The 25510-nt window shown below is 34.5% G+C and overlaps 1 protein-coding gene across 1 annotated transcript; it reads left to right on the top strand.

Moving 5' to 3' along the window:
* The first annotated feature begins 2497 nt into the window (after positions 1–2497).
* Positions 2498–25149, top strand: LOC113227431 (calcium-independent phospholipase A2-gamma-like). The gene is made up of 11 exons (XM_026460353.1): positions 2498–2922; positions 7277–7608; positions 14401–14538; positions 15081–15173; positions 16969–17167; positions 19020–19106; positions 20100–20218; positions 21301–21495; positions 22314–22545; positions 23166–23288; positions 24525–25149. The coding sequence occupies exons 1-11, from the start codon at positions 2802–2804 to the stop codon at positions 24665–24667; spliced, it is 1782 nt and encodes a 593-aa protein (XP_026316138.1). The 5' UTR covers positions 2498–2801; the 3' UTR covers positions 24668–25149.
* Positions 25150–25510: the final 361 nt, after the last annotated feature.

Genomic DNA, 25510 nt, shown 5'->3' with positions numbered 1-25510 from the left:
AAATTTGTGGGTTTGGGAATGTATGGGGGAAGGATATCGTACAGTGAAACAGAATATTTGGGACAATTGAAAAAGATGTGGTCTGGAAAACCATCATCAAGCCCGCATTCACAAAGTGAGTTGTCCCTAATCCTAATTTTGGCTAAATGTACAGAAGTACTTGAGTGGCCCAGCCTTAGTCGACATAAAGTGGAGGTGCAAAATTTAGATGCTTCATTGTATTCAAAGAACCAAGGCTTCTTAGGAATAAAATTTTGAATGTCGGCGTGGATACAACTACTAAAGAAACACATGCCGAAGCCGCGTAAAACGACGACGTCACCATGACGTTCGCACAGCGCTGCCAACTGAACAAAAGAAACCGCCATGTGTTGAAATTGTGATTGTGATCGATCATCAATAATTTATAAATGGATTGACTTGATATACCTATTTGTCCTTTTTTTCCATCCCCTAAGCTATTTTCTGTTTTTATGCACTGACTCTGGCGATGATCGTTATGACTTATATATTATTCTTATAAAATTAAAACTGGCACAAGCCTAGTGGCTATAAAAGAAATGATAATAATTTATAAATGAATAAAGTTGTCTAAGCCTTAGCTATTTCTTTACGTAAGATAATTGTCCTTAACGTTATTTTTTGTTTGCTTATTTTATGAAAATCAACTTATTATACACGAATTAAGGTTACTAAACTGAAATGAAGTAGTTGTAGTATCTTTATAATTTTTTCCCTTTTTATTAAAAGGAAAAAAAATATTAAGATATATATTATATATAAATTATTAAGAGACCGGATGATTCAAAAACAATTTGTAGGTAAATAAAGCCAAAAGGTATGAATATGTAAATAAGCTCTAAAGAGGTGGCGCCTCCTTAACATGTAACAAGCAAAGGTTGATAAACATGTTCTAACCTTGAAGGTGATGTTATGTAAACAAGGTGCGCAGTAAATAAAATGAAATGTAATAACGGTTTATATTATTAAATTACAGAGTTATTTATAGCATTTTTTATCCTTATTAAAGCGCTCTCGTTGTATTTATATGTATATATTTTATAAATTCTTTAAAATTTTATAAATTCGGTCGAGACCATAGGAATCTAAATTTAGATTTCTGAGTTCGAAATAGATTTGTACACGTGGCGAATGATTAAAGAAACTACACACCTTGAAGAAGATATCGTCAAGATATTTTTATATTTCGCTTTGTATCATAATTTGAAATTACTTCTCGGACAGCAATGTTTCCTGCAAATATTATTCATTTACTCGGCAAAATATAATCAATCATTTTGCAATTCGTGATTCTGAAAACTGAACAGTTATTGTTCAAGAAATTAATAAATGCAGTTATTTTTGATGACGGCTGTACGCGTTTCGCGTTTTGCCCCTACTTAATCGAAACAGTGGCGAAAATAATATTCTTTTAAATTATTTTTAAAGACTGAGATCTGTAGGTAGATGAAAAAATTCAGCGGGTACTCAATTTTTTATCTTAATTTTTCAATAATAATATTTACAACGGTAATCACATCGACGTAAAAAATATTATGAGTAATCAAGTTCTCGTAGACATTTTATATTACAATTAAGAAAAATTAGGACATTAACGACAGAAAAGGAATTGTTTAATAAGATACTTTAGCTCTCCGCCAAAATAACTCTGCATTAGAGGTGCTCTCAGGGTTTATTTAGTAAAATAAGTAAATCAAGTTATCCTGAACACAAGACAGGACAAGGTATTCCTAAGTGACCGGATATATTATGTTTATAACTAGTATTAGTAAAAGAAATGCTACTCAGAAAATAGTATTAAATTTAGCTTTAAAATTTTACGCAGTGAACGGTCGTAGGTACATACATACATTTACAGCAAGTTTTAGCAAAATTTTGGTCGTCGCGTCGTTGTACTACATATACAACTGTATTTAAGTAGATTATTTTAAGAAGACTGAGATGCTAACATGAGGGCAACCGTTCCTGTAAGGTAATGTCGTTCTTTCTGATAAATAATACTCTACGATGTTCTATTATATTGTAATAGGGAATAAAATATTCAGTACCATCATCAACCAACTAATTACACAACATGTTTATCGTAACTGTAAGGGTGTCTTAAATCATAATACGGAAGTGGGAAGCTCATACCACTTGGCATGGTTTCAAACTTGCGATCATACGATGTTTATTTACTAATAGTAGACGTTCTTGTAAAGCGCATGGAGGTGTGGCCAACGTCGTCACTTAACGCAGTCGCTATTCGCGAGAGACACAAAAACATGTTTTGTTGTCTCTATAAAACTTGTCTACAACTTATTTTCTACTCAATGTAATTTCAGCCACCTAACTGTGATTACCTACACTCTAACACTAAACAAAGTTTACAAGTGTTTTGATATATATAATTGTGTGAAAGTGAAATAACGACTCAGGAATAGTTTGTTTTGTTTTGCTAATGGTGGTAGCACTGATCGTGCGATTTGACGTCACCCGTCCTGTCATTGATTTATTTATAAATAATTCAATTTATTTGCTAACGATTGTACGAGAATTTATTGAGCGTTCACTACTGAGATTTAAAGTAAATACGCCGCAATTGTTGATAAGAAACTCTAGATATTACGTGCATAATTTCTGAGATAATATATACGTTTCAACCTGTGTACGTGACTGTGTGATTTTGTTTTGAATTTGTGTCACTAGTGCTTAGTAAACCTATTTACAAGTGAATAATTTTTATTATAAATATACTTCAAACTTAGTTTGTTTAAAACACTTGAGTAAAAGTGCCGAAAATGTCGTCTCTAGGCTCCCAATGGAAAGTAATTAGACATTATCTTTCCATGACCAATTTGGGTCCAGAAGTAGAAAAATTACTGCAAAAAGTGAAGCCTGCTACTGCAGAACAATGGGACAGTAAGTACCTATGACTATTTATTATATAATAACTGAGAAAACATACTTATAACACCTGTCTCACATTTTTATGACACAGATCTCCACTTATTGTTGCCAAGCCTTATTACATCGTAGTTATAAAATAACGAAGTACTATAGTCCATTTGTTTAAGTACTTAATTAAATGTAAACAATCTTGATACATCTTTTTATTGAAGTATAATAGGGTGGATGCACCAGTAACAAACCATTTAAGAAAAATTTTCGGACATAATTTGATACCGTACCGGAGTTATTGCACCAAATCTTCTATAATAAATTACATTCTATTCCTTATTTACTGAGCAATCAAATAATGTGTACAGATTTTCTTAACAACAAATGCAGTAATTTATAAAAATAAAACAATGTCACGAGGCGGGATGTGCCTAAGGTTGACCAGCTTGTACTAGTAATTGACCATGCTTGTACCAGTGGTTGACCAGTCTAATAAAACAAATGCTTTTATTTTAAAGGAGCTATATTCCCTACAATTTGAACTTTTTATATTTTTAACATTTGTTTTGTACTTTACTTAACTATAAAATCACAACCTGGTGGTACAATAAAGTGTTATACACTCAGAACCTAAAAAACTTAAAACTTTATTAGAGATCTTGATGATGGGTTTCAAACCTAACACTACACTATTTAAAACTACCTACTTACTTTACAAATCAATAGGTATAAAAATTGGCTTGCAATTTCATATGAACTTTAGTATTTGTATTTGAAGGTAAGTAAAAATCATATTATAAATGTATGTCATGTACATGTCACTTCGACGTCTGGGGAATTTTTTACCCATTCCAACTACAATCAGTCTGGCACAGTCGCTCCTTTTGCCAATTCTAGACTATGCGGAAGCGGTTGCAGAACCTATGCATTAATTCATTTTTGAGTTGCATAAATTTGACCATGTTTCAGTTTTTCAATCCAAACTTGGATGGTTAGCCATTCGTTGTCGTAGGGACTTTCGCATTTTATCCCTTCTATACTCTGTTCTCTTTAATCCCACCTCTCCTCCCTACCTCAAAGATTGTTTCATGGAATCATAGCACTACACTCAGTCGCACCTTATGGTCTTCTCTTATTCTTTCTTTAAACTGTCCTATCTACTCTTCTTACTTTTATTCTAACTCCTTCAAGGTTAGAAGCATCAAACTGGAATTCCCTACCTGAATTAATCAGACGTGCTGTCTGTTGATTATTTCAAAACTTTACTCAAAGCTCATTATCTTGTATGTAAGTAATTATATGTAGGTATATATTTATAATAATATTTATACATATATATAAATATAATAAATAAATAAAATAAATCATTTATTGTCTCCACAATAATAATGATAATATATAATAATTATCATATAAAATTATATATTTTATATATTTATTATTTCTTATTTTATTATTAGTTATTATTATTTCGTTATTTATTTCATATTTTTATTATTACCATTTTCTCCTTCGTTTGTATATGTGCAACATGTGTACTCTGTTGCGCCCTCAAATAATTTTATCTCACCGGTTTTCCTGTAATCTGAAGGTAGCTTGGAAGAGATTGCTATTTAGCAATAAGGCCGCCTGTTGTACCTATATACCTGTTGTAATTTTTAGTTTAAGTTGTATTGTTATTATGTATTTGTCCATGTGCTATAAATAATATTTGTATTGTATTGTATGTATATTTCATTAAATAGACATCTCAAGATTGTTTACTTTTAAAAGTACTTGAACAAATGGACTATAAGTATATTCATATTATTCTCAAGTACATTTGTATATGCCAGTTACTTTCAAGCTAGTATTTGTTTTATAACATGTTCACAGTTTCCCATATAAAAGCCGAAATCAATCCCATAAGTCCACCAGAATTTGTCTGAAATAGTGTTGGGTTTTGTCTTTCACTTTCACATTATATATAAAATATCTAAATTATTTTGTTATTTGTGAAAATTACACCTCTTTTAACTAACTTCACTAGTTTAAAAAATCAGGGCCTTGATCTACAAATTTTACTTTATTTTATTTAAGTTATTTTTGGAAAACTTATAGCTAGGTAACAAGAATAGAATGGCAAATATAATACACACCTGACAGACCAGTGCATGTATGCTGAGGGCTAATCAAAAGTTTCCTCAGATAATTATTTACAATGATAGAAACTTGATATAAAAGAAATTGATGACTTGGAATAAAAATAAAAAGAAAAGTAAAAAAAAAGTGTAGTCATGGACTGTGAATGTGTTAAATAGTTAAAAAGTAAATATTTTTTGTATCAGCATGTAGGTGATAAATTATGAGCAATGATGTTGTTTTATCACGAATTGTAGGCCTCATTTAAGTCATTATACTGTAACAATGTTTAATAGGCTGAGTACTTCTCAAGAGCAATTACACTATGAAGATTCTAAATATAGATATTGTTATCTATGACTATAACTGTTATATTCTGTTTCTATTATGTAAAATCTTGTAATGCCATTCAAAATATGTAATTTAACCCATTCACGTACAGTAATTAAATAGTACTGCACACAACATGTCACTACTTTTCTTAGTGCTGTAGTGCTTACATTAACCCAATATAAAGTGTCAAATGTAAATTTTTTAAATTTTCCTGTTGAGGTCAATAATAAATTTAAATCATTGGAATGGCTTCTGGGCAAATAATCTCGATTGTCCCTTGAGACCTCAAACCTGTTTCGAGTTATGGATTACAACTGTGGGGATCAGCAAATATGTCAAACTTGGAGATATTACAGAGGTTCCAAAATGGTATGCTCAAAACTCTGGTAAATGCTCCATGGTTCACAATAATTGATGATACTCATGATTATCTGAAAAGCCCTACTGTCAAACAGTTGATAAGTAGCATAACAAAAGCCAATATAAAATGTCCAATGTAAATTTTGTCATTACTTTGTGGATACTTCTCTATGAAGATGTAGTAAGCGGCGACTATACAGAAAGCATTTGGAGACTGCACTGTAACGCTCATACTTAACTGCCTCTGTGGCCGAGCAGTTCCCATGCCGAACTGCCACGTAGAGGTCCCAGGTTCAATTCCCGTGCCGGGAGACATATTTGTATGGCCTACATTTATTTCTCTCGTGAGTTTGGGTGTAACTTGTGGTTGTCTATATGTGTGTCCATGGCACTCGCGACTCAGGTTTCCCTAGTGCGGGGCTATGTTGAGTGTGTGTGTTATTATTATTATTATTATTACTTGGTTTTTTGAGATCCAAATAACTAAACCGGGTACCCCATACTATATTATTCTCTTAATTTAAACAGTAAAAACAACTTAAACAGATAAGAAGATGTTCATCATGTATATTTTTTATTATTGGTTATAGACAAGCATTTGGCAACTTTAAAAAAGTAGAAATACAGATTTTATCACATACATACAATATAGGACAAATTTTTGAAATTTACGAAACTCTTAGAAATAAGATTTTTATCCTTATGTCATAAGGTCCAATATCTTAATAACATTACTGTAAATAATGATTGTTCTGATCAAGTGCAATTTTTTAAATTTTTGTTTGCATTTTTCAGTCATATTAGACACCAAAACCCCTTTAACTTTAGTGTCAAATTTAAAGACATTCTTTACAATAGGAAACCACTTAATTAAACAAAAATTGTGTATTGAGTGATTAACACACTTGAGCAAACAATGGATTTAGTGTTTTGCCTTTTACGACATGAATTATTTCTTGTTAGGTTGTTAAGAGAGAATTTTTGTGTCAAGAATTCATTCTAACTGCAATTTCCTATGTACAAATAAACATGACATGAATAAACAATTGTAAATAACATACAAACAATTGTAAACAATAAGTAAACATATGTGTTGTTGTTCTATGGAATTTCTATTTATATTTCTTTATGGTATTTCTTTTTGTATTTATTTCACTTTGAAATCTATTGAAAGACTTTGGCGGGTTCTCCAATCATATTCTATAAGATTTACCATTATTATTTAAAATTTAATGCATACATTTTTAAAAATATTTAGCAAATTCATTGACTTACAAATAAATGGATGACGAGTCTAATACAAAAACCACGAAAAAAATGTCCCAAGTCAACCTATTCGAAATTTAAATTGTTATGTCATCGCAGTATCGCGCTGTCCGTAGAACAAATGAAGACTAAAGCGGAGTGTCGCGCTCTGTATACGATTTTAGCGCCTTACAAGTGCGGACACTTTTTAGCGCGGACCCGACGTCCATATAATTGTAAGTCAATGAGCAAACTCTAAATTTTACAGAATGGAGATAATTTCTAAATTTGAAAATTAACATTGGTTTTTTTTCAGATTTAATAAGGAGATTTGAAAAAGCAGTCCAAATAAGGCTGGCACAACCACAAGTCACGAAAGAGAATGAAGCAAAAGAGACTCTAAAAGTAGACAGTCTCAAATCCAGTACCACTGACATAGATAGTACTACCAACATAGAAAATCAAAAAGAGAAAGAAAAACTCGACAAACCTGAAGAAAAAATCAGCCAGACAGGTTTAACAGTAGGATCGGAAGTAAAAGAGATTACGATCGAAGGTTTCCTTCAAGGATTGAAGTTGAAAAAGGATCTCCATTTTGGAAAGATTTCGGATCGAAGTTGGAAGTCTAATAAGCCTATTATAAGCAAGGTACCTATAATTTTTATACCCTATGTTTTTCTAACTCTAAGCAAAGGCTATCAAGCTATTAATTGAAGTGTTGTTATAGAATAACGTTTGTTCTTATAAATTCGACAACATGACTCGTTAACTGGACTGTACAGTCAGCAACACCAAGCTATATCCTTTGTTTGAATATCGCTTGTAGACCAACAGAACAAGATCTGTCCATGCTTAGTTTGATATACTGTCATCATCTGTACGATCAGCATTAAAATAAGCTGAGCTCTCAAACCTATCAAAAAGTCTGCAAATTTGCCAAAAACTCAACCTTACGTCTAAAGAAACCCAAACACACTTTTACGTCAGTAAAGACTAGTGAGACATATTTTGTGATATTTGTCAAATGTAAAAGATATTTTAGTAGGTTTGAGCATTCTGATATTTTTTGTTGGTGATTGTGCAATATTTTTATTAATAATTTTATTTGAAACTGACTTAAGAAAGAGGTTCACAATTATATTTTGCGTATACATTCTTTTTTAGTTGGAAATGTCCTATTCGAATTTGAAGAAAAAAAAATCCACCTCTAAGAGTGGCAAATTACCCATTCACCCACTTTCCGTTAACCAATTTCAATTAAACTTGGCAAATAGATGTAATTCCACAAACTTTTGAGGTCGGTATTTAATGTCAATATTCATTGACAAAAAATATCATATATCAATGTCTAGTTTTCAAAAAAATATGATTTTTAAACAGCATGAAAAAGGGAACATATTGCTAGTTTTCTTCAGAACAGAACTATGCCAACATCATGCCATAACATGCATAATTAATTGTCTCGTTTCGTAAGGTATTTCAGTAGGAACAAACAAATAATAACATCGACATATTTGGCTTAGCCAACCTTGTGAAAGTAATAATAATAATATTTCCGCGCAATACAATCACACCATATTTATTTTTATCTTAAGTATAAATAGAAACATCGCAGTCTGCATCATAACTACATATCGACTCATCCGTAGAACAAAGATCTATATGCAAGACTACTTGTTCTCAGGACATAGTACATTTCGTTCGTTCATCTTCGCTGTGGATGTCAGATCGACCGTTGCTCGATTTTATATTTTGGAAATGAAATAAGATATATAAATTCTCAAAACACCTTTACGTAGGCCTTAGTTTGAATAAGAAAATTATTCTCGTAACGAACTTATTATCTTTTAGTTATATAATCACATCGGACTCTGTTCTTCGGATGAGTGCTACGTTCTTTGGATAAAATCACTTACAGTTACACCTGATATGGTATTTTTGTACTCTGAAATTGTGGCTTTAGTACTTTAATGCTTGGCAAAAACCACTGCCAAAAAACTAGGCATTCATCACTTTTCATTAAACCGGGTTGTTTAACTTACATGTCTTATGTAAGTTAAATAACCCGTACCTGTAATAACCAGAGTAGTTTTATGAATCTTCGACATGGAAGAAAAGCGCAAAGTTACAATTTATTTAATACCAATTGGTTGTTCATTAGGTAACTCAAAACACTCCTCACAATACTTACGGACATAACTTACAGTATTGACAAATGTCGATTAAAATACTAAAATAGAATATGATATTTTGAATTCGACTAATGACTCAGAATAAACAGGATGTAACAAATTATATCTTCAAGATAATGTGTTAAAGTTGGAGAATTATCCCACTGAACTGAATTGACCCCTTGTATTTGTTATAGGAAAACATTTTAAAGCCTTCAGTATGTAGGAACTAGGTCATAAAACTTTTTTCGCATTTAAAGTTGTAACCAACATGCAAGCTATGGTATTAAAATGTAATCAACTCCTTTTATTAGCAGCTATAGAAATTAACATATCATTATGATTATGACAATTTCATTTTCCTTTATATTTAATTATTTATTTATTTCAATTAATAACTTCGACACCTCCAATGAACGTTACGCCATCTTAATTTTTTGGACTTGTTCTGTTTGTATTTTGTTTCTTTTTTTTCACTAAATTCGGAGAGCATGATATTACAAATAAATATGACTGTTTACATAAATAACAGAAAATGACCATAACATAAACATGGCGTCGTGTTAATTGGAGATATGTATTAAATAAAAAAAATAAAATTATTATACTATACAATAGATGTAGCAGTGCTTACAAAGTGATCGTCAGCTGTTTCTCGGCATTTATTTCCAGTCAATGACAGTGTCAGAATTACGATCTTAGCAGATCGTAGTCAAGAGTTTTAAAAAGCTAATTAGTTGGATTTCCACCTTAAAAGTGTATTATATAAAAGCCCCCAGAGTGGTGGGAGGTGGAATTTTACACTAGAGTACGCGAAACACATAGCTTGGAACATTCGTTTGAAATATCTTTTCGTCAGCTCACATAAAAGTCGCGTTCTTATCACTCCTGCTCTCAATTGGTAAATCTTAGCGTTTATTAGCACAAACGATAAAATATTGATAACGTATGTAAAATAAAATGTTTTAAGAATACACACACCTTTGCTTTCTTTTTTTGTTGGTACAGTCGGTATTAGAAGTGACTGAAAATTGGTTCTTAAAAGATTTTAAGGATCTCGTTTTCATATACAAATTACCCCAAAACTACAAACCAATTAACAGAATAATAAGGGAAATATTGTAACATATAGCAAATCTGCCGTCCGCTATCTAAAACGAGGCTAACAGACAAAATATTTTTTTTGTGATGTCATAAAAAACCATAACCCAGTTTTAGAATATTGAAATTGTTTAATGATATTTCAGCTATGCATCGTTAGGGAAAGTTCCGATATAGAGAGAGAGAGAGGTATAAGTTCCGATATAGAGAGAGAGAGAGAGAGGTATAAGTTCCGAACGCGTTAACTAATTTTAACTGTTTTTAAAAGAGAATTTTGTGCTCTATCTTTTTCTTTTTAAAATGGATATTAGACTATTCGTCACTCAGCCGCGTTTTAGTTAGTGAACGGCAGAAATGCAAAATATTGTGTAGATTTTTTTTACCAATCCATAAACTTCCTATTGTACAACATCCATGTTAGTCCGTATTAGTACATGTTGGTCCATGTTAATCCATGTTGCTCTAAACCGATCAACGGAAAATACTGCATGGCAAATGTAAAATGGAACCCTAGTCTACAACTAGTCCACTGAGTATGGAATGGGGTATTAAATCGCGCAACCCCATTAGAAAAATAATACAGTAAAAAACACTTGATAGGACCCAAACAGGTAAATCAAAACACCACCTAACCTTCGCGGTACTAGTTGTTGGCCAAGACAAAACGGATTGAAACCATCCAACAATGTACAACCTGTGCAAATAATCGCACCCTGATAGGTGGCGTCCGAACACACACCATGACCATGAGCAAAATGATGTCAATCAACAATTTGTATAATTCACCTTCCACATCCAATACAAAAATTTGATTATTGGACCGTGTTGTAAAAACGTACATATTACTTTTACCAGTAAAAAAGCGCTGACTTATAAGCATATTATGGGAGATAGTGATTTCCGCTATTGACTATACAAGTCAATGGTCTTATCTATCGTTAAACAATAATAGATAAGCGATGTCGGTCGTCGTCACTACAACAACACATGTTATGAAAACATGTTTTTGCGTTACAGGAGTCCAAATAGAATGATAGGAAGTTATCTGTCTAGATTAATTTTAATTACAAATAAATGAAGCCGACTACTTTTGTATTTAGCGCGTAAAGTAAACGGAAATCCCAGGACGTAGACTTCATGTAGAGTGGCCACATAAAGGTCGGACCCAACTTCTCATCAAATTAGACTACTCTTCAGGCCCATTATCTACCAAACGCGAAGTGGAGATTAATTAATTTGACATTGCTTCGTGGCTACTTAATCTGTTGGCTCGATAAATATCGGAGCTAAAGAGCACGTCGCTTCACCAAAATTAAAAAATAAAAGAGTCCAGGAAGTATTGCATTTTCCGTCTATGGTTGTATGTTAATAATTACGGAACTTCGGAGGCATGCATATGTCAAAAGTTAAATAAATGGTTGGACAGAGTATAATCAATATCACGAAATAATATTGGTTACTGAAGTACAGCTCTGCTTCGCTCTCCCCATCTCGATACCTCCAATGACCACTACGCCAACATTGTTTTTTTGGTCACTTCTGTTATTTTTGTAAACAGCCATATTTATTTACTAATATTATGCTCCCCGAATTTTGTGAAAAAAAAAGACCAGAAAACGAAATTCAAAAATAAAAACAAAAATACATTTTGTGAAAAAAAAACTAAAAACAAAATAAAAACAGAGCAGGTCCAAAAATTAAGTTGTAGTGTTCATTGGAGGTATCGATCTAATGTAGCAGCGCGGCAAAGGGGCCAATCTTACTGATACACGCTGTCACTCTGCTGTCAACTTTCTTGATACTAAATCTTTGTTATTTGTTTGTTCTATCACACGAGATAATCTTCTCGCAAATCGCGGCGATAGGGAAGTGACAAAGATGATTTCAACATTGCTCCATTCCCTTGCTACGCTCTACCTAGGAAGCGAGTAGCTTATACTGTCACGTTGTGGTCTAGATTAAAAATATATGCACCAAATTAAGATTAAGAATTCAAAATTCTTTCACCTGTAACAACTGGTGAAATTACAGGCACATGGGACTTGTCAAATTATGTCTCAGAGGGATGGGTGCAGTGGCAGTGCCCCTCAGATCTTTGCGATTTAAAGCTCTGAGTGGTACTGCAACTGTTTTGGACAGACGTGTAGCCTACCATCAAGCGCACGACTTGTTCGTCCTGTCACTTGATATTATTAAAAAAAACTGCAGTCTTTGAATAGCAGCTTTATGTCGCTCCCCTATAAGACGTTGGATAAGATCATTGCAATTACGACTTTCAAGGCCACTGCTGTAATCAGTCCTGCAGATTTTTCTGCCAGTTCCCTTGCTCAAGAAAGCGATTAGGACCTAGTAAACGCTATAGCTTTCCTATTTATGACATAGGTAAGTAGAGGGACTAGAAATAACCTCCCTTTTTAAATTCGAAAATACGTCACAAGAGCTCAGTGGTATGTGGCGTTCTATGATCAGATTATATTAAAATTTTATCGACATTCAGTACGTTGGGAGTTTACCTTTATCAACGAACACATATTGTTACATATTTTAACACCATGGATCATCTATGAAACTGTAGGGCTAGCGCGAGGGGGCGCGACTTGCGCGAGAGCGACATAAAGCGTGAGATTTCTATGAGAGAATAGCAGTATCTCGCACTTTATGTCGCTCTCGCGCAAGTCGTGCCCTGTCGTGCTAGCCCTACAGGAGAACTATAAATCGCTATATTGAAAATCGCAGTATTTTAGTGCCATTTTTCATACTTTATCGTAAAATCGTAAAGGTTAACTACTCACGCTTGTATGTTTTGCCCAAGGCTTATTTTTAGTGCCATTTGAAATTAATATCGTAAAATAAAGTATAATAACATAAAATTATTTTTATGTGGAGGGGTTCAGATGTTAAAAGGAGGCAGTGGACTTTGTTCCTTCCTTTCTGAACATTTTACCCATAAAAACAACAAATGTGTTTTGTAAAAATATTGGTGACACTCACCTTTAACTCCCGTGCCGGCGGCGGTTAGTAGATAACTCCTTGATTGCGACGAATTAATATTATAAATAATTACTGACATGTGGTTTTACATTCTAAAGCAGCGGTTTCGAAATTTCGTATAAATTTTTCGTCTCAGTGACCATCTCAATGACGTTTTTTTTCTTTTTGGGCATAGCCAAGCGCTAAAGGAGGTCGGAGAATGCCTCCCGACCTTTTCCCAAAAATACCTTTAATGGTATCATGGGCTCAAACATTATGTTATTTTAAGCCTTCGATTTTCAAAACGGCGATTGAAACTCCTATTGTTGTATGTAAATAAAATAAAAAGACATTTATTATTATTTTATTTATCCGTTTAATGCTCACCATATAATATAATATCTACTCGTAAGCCATTTTTTGTTAAAAATACAATTGATGTTCGCCCACCGTGGCGGCATCAGTACTATCCGCTACACAGGTTAAATCCTTTTGTGTGGATGTTGCCTGACTGGTCAGCAAACAATCACAATAACTAACTACTGTAATTATTCGCAATAGCTATCAATAAAAAATATTGTTATTATAAGCATATCTTTATCGCAGATGCCTTCATTCAATGAAGTAGTAATTTACATTCAAGAATTGTCATTGAAGAATCTATGGGAATTGCCGTTTCCGATTAAATTCAAGACTTTGCAGAAGACGGTCTTTATTATTTCTTTTTTTTTTTTATATTTCGTAATGTAGATCTTGTTGTTGAGGTAGGGTAATTTAGTTCAGTTAGTGTTGCAAAGATGTTTGTTGTTGTAATTAATGATTTGTTTTCTATTTTTTTATTTTAGCCCCATGCTGGGCGCCAAATTTAATCGTTTATTTAGTTGACAAATATGACTGGCTAACACCAAATATCTACGAGAAAGACATAACGTCAAGTTTTTAGGAAAAACTTTAATTATATCACATTCTTCTGAAAACAAATGTACTTAACGTAAAGTGGCGCCCTTCACGGGACTATCGTTTTATAGGAAAACATGTGGTTATTGATAACACTTAGCATAGAATAAATTTGTAGATGAAAAAACAGTATCTGGCAATTCCAATTAAACCAGTTGGCACGCCTTTCTAGATCAAGTAAATCCATGAACAAATCATAATTTTTATGTTTGTTACATTTTTTTCATTTTCGTATTGACAGACCTCGATCCACTCTCGCACCGCCTACGTGATATCAGCAATAGTAACGGCTGAGACTTCAGAGTGTTTGCTTAAAAGGACGGAGCATCTAATTGACCATTTAAGGCAGTACCCAGAAGCGAGAGATTACGCTATTAAGGTAACGTATAAACGTAACTTATATATTCCGATCCCCAATCGTAAGCCCAAATTCACTACGTTTTAGCACTTGCAGTGCCACTCAGAGCTTTAAATCGCAAAAATTTAAGGGCACAGCCGCTGCACCCATCACTTTGAGACATAAGTTGACAAGTCCCATGTACCTGTATTTTCACCAGCAGTAATATAATATTATAATGTAATATTACAGTTTGGCGTCAGAAATAGGTAAAGTGGTAGTACTTCCCCGGACGAAATCTTTCACAAGAACCTCTACTGCATCTATTATTTATTATATTATTATATATTATATTATATATTCTTTGTCATTTTTGCTGTTCCTCCGTTTTAACAAAATAAATGCAAGTAATTCGTCTTCGTCAGAATCCATCGCGTCACTGACTCCAAAGACGAAACATCACTGAAAATTTGAATCTAACCTTTACGAGCGTCTAATTAGAACCTTAACATAGATAAAAAGTTTAAAATAAAATAAGATTTTATCATTTGGCATCATTTATATTATAACATGTTCTTTTACAGGAAGGCGCAGTGAGAGCGCTATTACGAGTACAACACAGACTTACGAATGACGAAGAAACGCTCACGAAGGAAGTTAGCGGGATTGTTAAAGAGGTATGTATGTTTAAACTCATCGAGTATATAACCACACATAGAGACTAAATAAGGGCCATCCATCCCTGGCACCTCATCAGGCAAATGGGCCTTATATCACTTAAATATCAACTCTCGTTTGTGCTGAAATCAAATATTAGAAAGCTGAAATAATACAACACCAACAACTGACCTGTGTGTACGTCTCCGTATATCCCAAATATAATAATAATAACACACACACTCAGCATATTAATATTCTGTATGTATTGTAATAAAGATAATATCTCTAATAATGAGGGGCTCTATTCGGTGGTGTGGGAAAAACAGCAAAACATCTAATTACAAAACACGGATCTCATAGTTAATTAAATACGTAATTTTTAAATTTTTGTCCATTATAGCAAAGTTCAAGTTAAACTGGTCGATTTGAAGTGAAACAATTGACGACACCCGTCAATTGTTTCGAATTCGGGCTGGCCAATCGGAGCGCTGTTGTCACCGTATTGATTTGGCAGAAAAGTTTTCAAACAAATTAAATGACATTTCGTCTCTATTTCTGGTTATATACATGATGTTTAAACTAGATAAATATAGAGTACCAGTGTTAGGTTATCCAATTTTGCAACGGACAGGTGATTTGTCAGAAATAAACAGATCTGCCTAGGCAGAGCATAAACGTTAAGGAATGATGCACGTACAGTGTATACTCCCCTCTGAAATTTCTGAATTACTGTACTGTATTTTGTGCTGATATTCTTATGTATGTGACTAGACATTACTACGATAGAACAAGAGGTTTATTTTTTAATTGTAAGTAAAACCGTAACTATTTTATTACAAATACCTTTTTTTTAAGGATCTGAATCTCAATGTTATATTTTTTCAAACAAACCAACGTTTCTGGCATTTTATAGGTCCTATAGTCACGGCTGACAGCTAACAATGGGACCTGCCATGAGTTCGAAACGTTACTTTGAACTAAACTAACAAAATAAACTAAAAAACGCAATAAATTTTAACATCCGAAAATTTTTTTCACCCCAATATGTAGCAACCGGTTGGATTCGAATATTTGCCAGACCGGAACTAACCGCTCTCCTAACTGAGCCACGGAACGAATTACCCGATTTTGGGACTCAATATTTAGTATTAAGATTTATTTTATATTAATAGACATAGAAAAAAAACCAAATAATATTAGTTTATGTGTCTGTTACATAATGTAAGGCAATAAAATACGAATGTGGGTTCATGAAACTAGCCGACAGGCGAAAATAAGTTCTATAAGGAGAATTGGCCGCAAATAAAAACTTTTCTCACACATGTCACGCAACCGTAGTTTTTTTAATTCATAGACAAACTAGAGTCGGCCCCGACTATTATTTCGTTCGATATCAAGTAACGTGTGAAATTTGTCAAAATTGTTCTTGTTGACATTTCATTTCGAATAAAATTTGGTCTCGACTGATATTAGATTTAAGGTCGAATCAAATTGTTTTGTTTTTCAGAGATGTTCGAAATTTGAATGTATTAATAAAATCGAATCTGATGATATAGCAATACTAACATTTTCACAGATAAGAAATTTGTTCTAACAAGACAGTTTACGTAATTTGTGGTTTTTGAACACATTATAGAGAGTTTATGATATGTGTGTAGATAAAATATTATTGTCTTTCTTTATATGTCTGGCAAACGAATTCTGGCTCGAATCCAGTGGGATCGAAGGAATTTTATTTTATGTTTGTCAGATCCTTGTATCAATAATAAGTATGCTTGTGATTTTTTAAATATTACTTATGTTTTTTTACAGGCTCTCGCGCTTATGGGATATACGGCTCCAACAAAAGGTCCTGGGCCAAACATCCTGGCAATCGACGGCGGTGGCATAAGAGGCATAATTGCCATAGAGATTTTGAGACACCTAGAACGGCTCACTGGCAGAAGAGTGCAGGACATGTTCGACTATATTATCGGCGTCAGTACTGGAGCCATTATTGCTGCTGTCATTGGTGAGAATATCTCTTTATATCTCTTTTTCTATATATCCCTGTCATATTCGACTATATCGACGACATCCAGCTCTAGAGTTATAATTCATATACCATCATCATAATCATCAACCATCGAGTATATAACCAGAAATAGAGACGAAATGTCATTTAATCTGTTTGAAAACTATTCTGCCCTATCATTACTTTGACAACTGCGCTCCAATTGACTAGCTCGATTTCGAAACAATTGACTGGTGTCGTCAATTGTTTCACTTCAAATCGACCAGTTAATTTGAGCTTTGGTATAATGGATGAAAATTGCAAAATTACATATTTAATATATAATTACCGATGAAATTTGATTCCGTTTGTTTTGTAATTAGATGTTTTGCTGTTTTACCCCACACCACCGAATGGAACAGCACGCCATTGTTAAAGATATTGTCTTTATTACAATAAATACAGAATATTTTTGGAATATACTGAGACGTACACACAGGTCAGTTGTTGGCGCTGTACTATTTCAGCTATCAATTTATAATTTCAGTGCAAACGAGAGCTGATATTTATTATGTGACGTATCACTGATGAGATACCAGGAATGTATGGCCCGTATTTCGTCTCTATTTCTGGTTATGTATTCAATGTCATCAACCCATTTATCCCAACTGCTGAGCACAGATCTTTTGACTCTCTCACGGACTCTCCGAAGGTTGTGAATATTCTTCAACGTGCAGGTGTCATCACGATATTTTCCTTCACCGAAAAGCTCATGGTAAATTACAAATTATATATCGCACATAAATTCGGATGTGAGCCCGAATTGGATCCCACGGCTTCTACTTGAGATGAGGTTGGTGTGACCATGTGATGGTGCCACTCTCTACTCTACTTATCTTTTTGAATCGTTTACTAGCTATATTTATACAGTTTACATTTTAAAGATTATATTTGTACTAAATATTAAATATATAAATTGTAATAAATACCTATAAACTGGACTTTCAACGTTTGAATTGCTAAACTTACTAAGTAAGATGTATGGAGGCTGCGGAGGCTATAACTGTTATCCAGGCTACACTATTACAGTCTACAGAACGCCACCAGCACCACCAGCACCATCACACTTTAGGCTACCACAGCTTTTTTTATGGTAACACGGCTCTTACTGTTGCCATAAAGATGGTGGCATAATTACTGTTGCCATGAAGATTTTCAGAAACCAAGCCAAGGATCTATATCGCTTTAAGAGTCAGCAAATGGCTTTAGTTGATTCCGCATAATATTGAAAGTGTTGAATCAAACACTGGAAAAATATATATTAAAATTGAGGATATATTTTACAAGAAAAACCGCTGTATTCAATAGGTATTATACAATATACCAATGATTTATTTTTATATCAACTGAACTAAATAGACAATGTTTATCGTATACGTATAGTATACGATAAACATTGTTCAGTACGGATTTAATTTCGTTTGTAAAAATAAATGTGTTCCTGCCGCTCGAGCCAAGCAAAATGAACCGTATTTATATGGGAAAAGATCGATTTCGAGTCGTGGCAGTATCGACTCTTAAGTGGGAAATGTCCGTAAAACTTCAGAGTGTATTTCTATGACTCTAGTGAAAAGGGGTACAAGTCAAAAGCGCCAACTTTGCAAGGAGACGCGAAAAACAGTTAAAGTTAATAAGATATTAATTCGTGTTTCCTTGTAAATTTGGCTTTTTTTAACTTCTACCCTTTTTCACTAAAGCCACAGAGTTAAGGGGCTGATTTGGCTAAAGTTTAGTTTCCTATTAGGATCTTGGCTTTCGAATGATCGCCAAAACTAAGTCTTGATTTTAATCTGTCTATTATTTATTACAGGCAGTGGCGTGGGTAGCCTAGACACAGCGAACCAGATGTACCACACTTTATCGAAAAAAATGTTTGGCAATACGTCAGTTATTGGAGGTAAGTTTACTGATGTAAATTCCTTACTATAGCTAAGTCTATCACCACTCTTATTAACGCGGCATCAGCTTGGGGATTATAACACGAAGTGGTGGGACGAATAAGTCGTGCGCCTGGTGATAAGGGACACGCCTATCCATAACAGTTGCAGTGCCACTCAGTTTTAAATCGCGAAGATATTAGGGGCACTATCACTGCGCCTGTCACCCCGAGACATAAGTTGACAAGTCCCATGTGCCTGTAATTTCGCCAGCACCCTTGCCTTTCTAAACCAGAACACAGTAATGCTTACATTACTGCTTGGCGGCAGATATACTGGCGTGCACTAACTAAGACGCGGCTTGGTGACAAATAGTCAAACATCTGTTTTAAATAGCAAAAGATAGAGCACAAAATTATCTTTAAAACAGTTAAAATTAGTTAAAGTGTTCGACTCATCGGAACTTCCCCTAACGATGCATAGCTGAAATATTATTAAACAATTTTAATATTCTAAAACTGGGCTATAACTAGACTAGGGATAGCCGCGTTTTGGCGGGCGGCAGCATAGGTAAGGTGGCAGTACTTCCCTGGATGAACTCCAGTAAACATAAGTGATCTAAATTTACCACAATGGTAAACAATATTGTAAAATATCGACAACCTAAACATCATTACATGAACCGACAGCCACCCCTCCCCAACCCCAAACAATACACCAACAACGCGACCTAGAACCACAAATTATAATAATATAACCTGCCTGCCCTTACATTACTTGAAACCCACCTCAATCCGTAGAGAACTTCTTACAGCGAGACAAAACTAAATTCCTGCAGTGCCAACAACTGTTATGGACAGGCGTGTCGCTTAACACCAGGCCCACGACTTGTTAGTCTCGACACTTGGTATTATAAAAAAAATACCTATTTATTTGTATTTGGATTAAATTGAGGTCACGGAAATTAGGACAAGGTACCCAAAAAGGTGGCATATTTGTTTTTTTGTTTTCAGGAACGTCTAGATTAGTATGGACGCATTCATACTACGACACGGACGCGTGGGAAAAACTATTGCAGGAGAATTTAAGGGATTGCACCCTTGCTGAGTGCAATAGATACAACACGCCTAAGGTCAGTTTTGGTTCTGCATTCATACTGCATTCATATTCCAGTTATCATGTTAAGGTGAAGTGACACCCAAAAATCGGGTTTTCGACATTAAACAATACGATACTCGACTTTTTTTTATTTAATTGATATTGAAAACAGAAGACACCGGTACTGAGCTATGCGGCCTAAAGACACTACTGTAGCAAAGTAATCGGTAGTAACGATTTTATTTAAAAAAAACCAACCTTAAAAGTTCGAGGAATTACATGTATTTGCCATGTTTTATTGAAATCGGTTATCGGAAAGTGCGCGAAACCGGATTCATCCCCTAGATTGCCACCCTTAGAGGTGGAATATGTTCTTCAAATTTAAATGGGACCACTACTGAGATACCCTCTTTCCAACAAAAAAGAATCCTCGAAATCGATTCACAAATGGCGGAGCAATCGTGAAACATGCATAAAAAAAATTTCGACCGCCTCCATTGACTTACAAAAAATGGACGACGGGTCTAATACAAATACCACGAAAAAAATGTCCCAAGTCAACCTATTTAAACGTAGTGACATGTAAAGGAATATGAAAAAGCTAAAACGTTGAATTTAAATTGTAATGTCGTCGCAGTACTGTCTAATTTTGCTTGCTTCGCTGTCAGTCGAACAAACGAAGACTAAAGCGTGAATGACGCTCTGTATACGATTTTAACGTCCTATAAGTTCGGACACTTTTTAGCGCGGACCCGTCGTCCATATAATTGTAAGTCAATGACCGCCTCCTTTTTTTTGAAGTCGTTTAAAAATACCGTACAATATTTTCGAAATTTCAGAGGGTGGTATTATCCTTTCTTGATATTTATTTATCATCATCATCTTCAACCCATTTATACGTCCCACTGGTGGGTACGGATCTCCTTTCAGGCCAAAGTTTAGGTTACTTGATATTTTCAGCATTTTGAAACTTATTCAAGTAGTCGTAACTATGTTTAACCTACTGTATATTATGTTTTTATTTTAATAGCTCACAGTAATACAAGCTGAAAATAAAAAATATCTCTTAAATTGCGTCCTGAGGTTACCCCATACAAATTTAATTTTTTATTCCAGTTGGCGCTAGTATCGTGTGTTGTGAACACAGGCTCTCGTTTGACTCCGTTTTTATTCCGCTCATACGAATGCGGGTTCCGCGTCCGTTCTGTATTTCCGGGAACCTCAAGCGCGAGGGTGTGGGAAGCGGTGAGGGCGTCCGCCGCTGCGCCTACTTACTTCAACGAATTCAGACTTGATGGACTATTACATCAGGTAATGATATCACACACACTCATTGTCCCGCACTAGGGAAACCCTTGAAAATTGTAACAGTAGAGCTCCTTGTGAAAGAGTTTGTCCAGGGAAGTACTGCCACCTCACCTATTTCTGCCGCCAAGTACCAATGTAAGCATTACTGCGTTCCAGTTTTGAAGGGTGAGGGTACTGGTGAAGTTACACAATGCGCACATGGGACTTGTCAATTTATGTCTCAGGGTGATTAGCGCAGTTATAGGTAAGGGCTGGCTCATTGTTATCGAAGCGAGTGAAGCTTTCTTGACATGTGCTGAAATTGTAGGAACATAGTTTATGACGCTTTATTACTAAAGCCATGAAGTATGCCATTAAAAAAATTACATCGAAAAAAGGTGGTTGGAATTAATAGGCACATGGTTTTTAGAGGCACTTTATACTTTGCACCGGGGTGTAATAAAGTACTCTCAAATAATCTGCAAATTGACAGTTTTCAAGGAAGAGATTTAAGAATTTCACAAATCAAATTAGTCGGTAGCTTTTTGTGCTTACATGGGAGTTATTAAAAATCACGTAACAAACTACACATATGTTCGTAATATTTTTATGAATTTTATGTGGTGTCGGTGACGGTGTCGCCGTCTCTGAGGTCCTGGATTCGATCTCGGCAGGTTTCATATAGATAAACTAACTTTTGTATATTGTATCGGGTCTGGGATACAAGAAAAATTTAAAATAAGAAAGATGCTTCACTTCGGTAGAGAATACATGTAGATATTAGTATTTTTCATACAAAAGTTTCGCTTCCTACATTTACACATTTGTTTTTCTCTCTTAAGGACGGCGGTATAATGGTAAACAACCCAACTGGGGTAGGTTTACACGAAGCCAAATTACTATTCGGCCATGACGCAGTGAAGAACGGCACTATAGTGTCAGTCGGCACCGGGCAGGCGTTGAATAAACACTTGGATTACCAGCTGTTGGCCAAGGGATTGGCTAAGGACACCTCGGGGACTAGTTGGAAGGACAAGTTTAATAAGATTTTGGACTCGGCTACGGATACTGAAGGTGAATTGAATTTTAATTTATATTTTGTATGTACTAGAGATCTCACTTTAATATTTTTATTGAATGTCAGGTTGTTTCATCGCCATGGTGTTATAATTATTAAACAAATATTTAATACTTAGAAAAAATCACATCGATCCGGTTGGGTTCGAACCAACGTCTCCCAGCAAACCGTGCCATAAATGTACAGCAAAATACTATTTTATTCCTTAAAATTTACGATGCAAAATACAATACAAAAATTCTTTATTGTACACCTTAATGGAAAACAATTACAAAACAATTTAAAAAACAATACGCAGTGGTACAATTGTCTTATCGCTTTAAGCGATTTTTTTCGGATAACCATTGGATGGAAGGTAATTACATAACAGACAAGAAAAAGACTCTTTAGAATTTTGAGAGGAAAATAAACAAAAAGAGATAATAAATAAAATAACTGGAAATACTTGTTAAATTATTATATTTCATCATTTTGTTCTTGTCACTGATATAGTCCACTGTAATAGTGTACAAATTCTTCCAAAAAAAGGAAAATTAGGGAAAGTTATTCAAAATGAAATCTTATAAAGTCTTTATTATCAAGAAATAAATGAATCTCACATTGAAATGTTTTCCAGGTACGCATCTGATTCTGAACGACCTGCTTCCGCCCGGCAACTACTTCCGCTTCAATCCTCCTCTGATGCAGCAGTGCGCTATGGACGAAATCAATCCTGAGAAACTCAACAACCTCGTTACAGGTAGGATTGGACCTGGTGGACCTACGAAATTAATTTAAAATTAAAAAATCATATTTCGTGAAAGAAAATCAAACATTTAACGGCCTATAGAGACAGCAAAAATATTAACAAATGGTATATAACAAAGTATGGTCTGGTCGAGCAGTGTGTTTAATAAATAATCTTAATTTTAATATTTTTATTAGCGTTTACTTGGTCTGTCTATAGCTCAGTTATTAAGAGTCTATACAACCTTAAATCGCTTTGGTTGATTGACCGCATGACAGTGAGTGTTGAATCCATTTTTTTTTAATAAATAACGCACACACTCAACATAGCCCCGCACTAGGGAAACCCTGTGTCGCGGGTGCCATGGACACACAAATAGACAATCACAAACTACACCCAAACTTACGAGAGAAATAAATGTACGCCATACAAACATTTCTCCCGGCCCGGGAATCGAACCTGGGACCTCTGCGTGGCAGTCCGGCATGGTAACTGTTCGGCCACGGAGGCAGTTAAATTGACTTACATTGACTTACAATTATATGGACGTCGGGTCCGCGCTAAAAAGTGTCCGAACTTATGGGGCGTTAAAATCGTATACAGAGCGTCATTCACGCTTTAGTCTTCGTTTGTTCGACTGACAGCGAAGCAAGCAAAATCAGACAGTACTGTGATGACATTACAATTTAAATTCAACGTTTTAGCTTTTTCATATTCCTTTACATGTCACTACGTTTAAATAGGTTGACTTAGGACATTTTTTTCGTGGTTTTTGTATTAGACCCGTCGTCCATTTATTTGTAGGTCAATGGTTGAATCCATTACTTTGGAAAAAATATATAGTACAATTGAGGATATTATACACTGATTACTATACGGTGAGAACAGGATTCCTAAATTTTACAAGACAACTGTTGTATTCAATAGGTATTTTACGTATACCAATGTTTTTTTTATATCAACTAAACTAAATAGAATACATATACTCTATGATAACCATTTTGCAAATGGCTTTAATTTCGTTTGTAAAAAAGAAATTCTGAAATAAAGTCAGTGTCCCTGTCGAGACAAGCAAAATGAAGCGTATTAGTACAGGGAAAATATTAATTCGAGCTGAGGTAGTCTCGACTGTTAAGGGCGGTAGCCCAGGTGTAGCAACATACGCTGGTTCGAGTCCAGTCAGATTGGAGGACTTTTTTGTGTGTTGTTCGGTTTTTGCATAAATTATATATTTTTTTATTCTTTCAGACACAAACGCCTACATCCGCCGTAACCAACACAAATTCGAGCAAGCGGCAATTATGTTGACGCGCAAACGCGGCGTCGCTCAACGCGTCCTTGACTACGTACAACACCGCAGTCAGCTAATGGGCGTGGTTCTTAACAACTGACCGAGGGAAGAGCAGCGGGACTACGACACCTGCTGATCCGGCTGTGGAGCCTTAAAAGTGCAAAAGTGATGGTTAAATTGTGTATAAATCAAACAATTAGTAATTCACCGGCTACCAGGAGCGCATAACCGCGAAGACATGAAAACTAAAAGACTATACTAACGTTGAATGCCAATTGTATACGTGCGATTTTTAGTAATTTACAGTGCCACCAATTTATCTGTAGCTCTACCATAAATTTAGAGTCGATAGTCATTAGGGACCTAGTAAAATATTTGTGTGGAATATTTGTACGGAAACATTTAGTTTATCTGGTACAGCGAGTGCAATTTAACATAAAATATAGACAATATTTTACTCATTGATTAGCATCTACCAATACCGAAAAGTAGAAAGAAAGGAAATACATTTATTTGACTACCACAAATAAGAACACACACGAAAAAAAAGAAACGAAACAGAGGCAAAAAGTAAAGAGAGTACGAAATGGACTGTAAAAATTATATTGAGAATGACTTGTGTTGCCAAAGATTTTTAATGTTAACATTCACAAATTCATCCACTAAAATAAAAAAAAAGAGATGCCAGCTGACAATAAAAAAATACAATGAAAAGTAAAAATACTAAGGAGTTTGCTACATTTACTTCCATCACGTGAGATGGAGGTCAAATGTGCTTTTTATTTTATATCATAAAAAGACAATCAAAGCATTCGGCATGACTATAGTACTTTATGGGACTGTTACATAATGAAAGGCATTAAAATACGTCTCATTGCTTTATCTACACACATATTATAAGCTCTCCGTGATGTTTTCAGGAACCGCATGTTACGATTGGCTA

This window comes from Hyposmocoma kahamanoa, unplaced genomic scaffold (assembly GCF_003589595.1).
Source record: "Hyposmocoma kahamanoa isolate Upper Pololo Valley unplaced genomic scaffold, ASM358959v1 210, whole genome shotgun sequence".
Classification (NCBI taxonomy): Eukaryota; Metazoa; Arthropoda; class Insecta; order Lepidoptera; family Cosmopterigidae; genus Hyposmocoma; species Hyposmocoma kahamanoa.
Note: the sequence above shows the minus strand (reverse complement) of the source record. Positions and strands in the feature narration are given on the sequence as shown.

Bases quoted from the DNA above. Each gene is read 5' to 3' on its own strand.
- LOC113227431 (XM_026460353.1), top strand. From the start codon at position 2,802: ATGTCGTCTCTAGGCTCCCAATGGAAAGTAATTAGACATTATCTTTCC. The intron at 2,923-7,276 runs GTAAGTACCTAT...GTTTTTTTTCAG, and splicing joins TACTGCAGAACAATGGGACA to ATTTAATAAGGAGATTTGAA. The intron at 23,289-24,524 runs GTAGGATTGGAC...TTATTCTTTCAG, and splicing joins ACTCAACAACCTCGTTACAG to ACACAAACGCCTACATCCGC.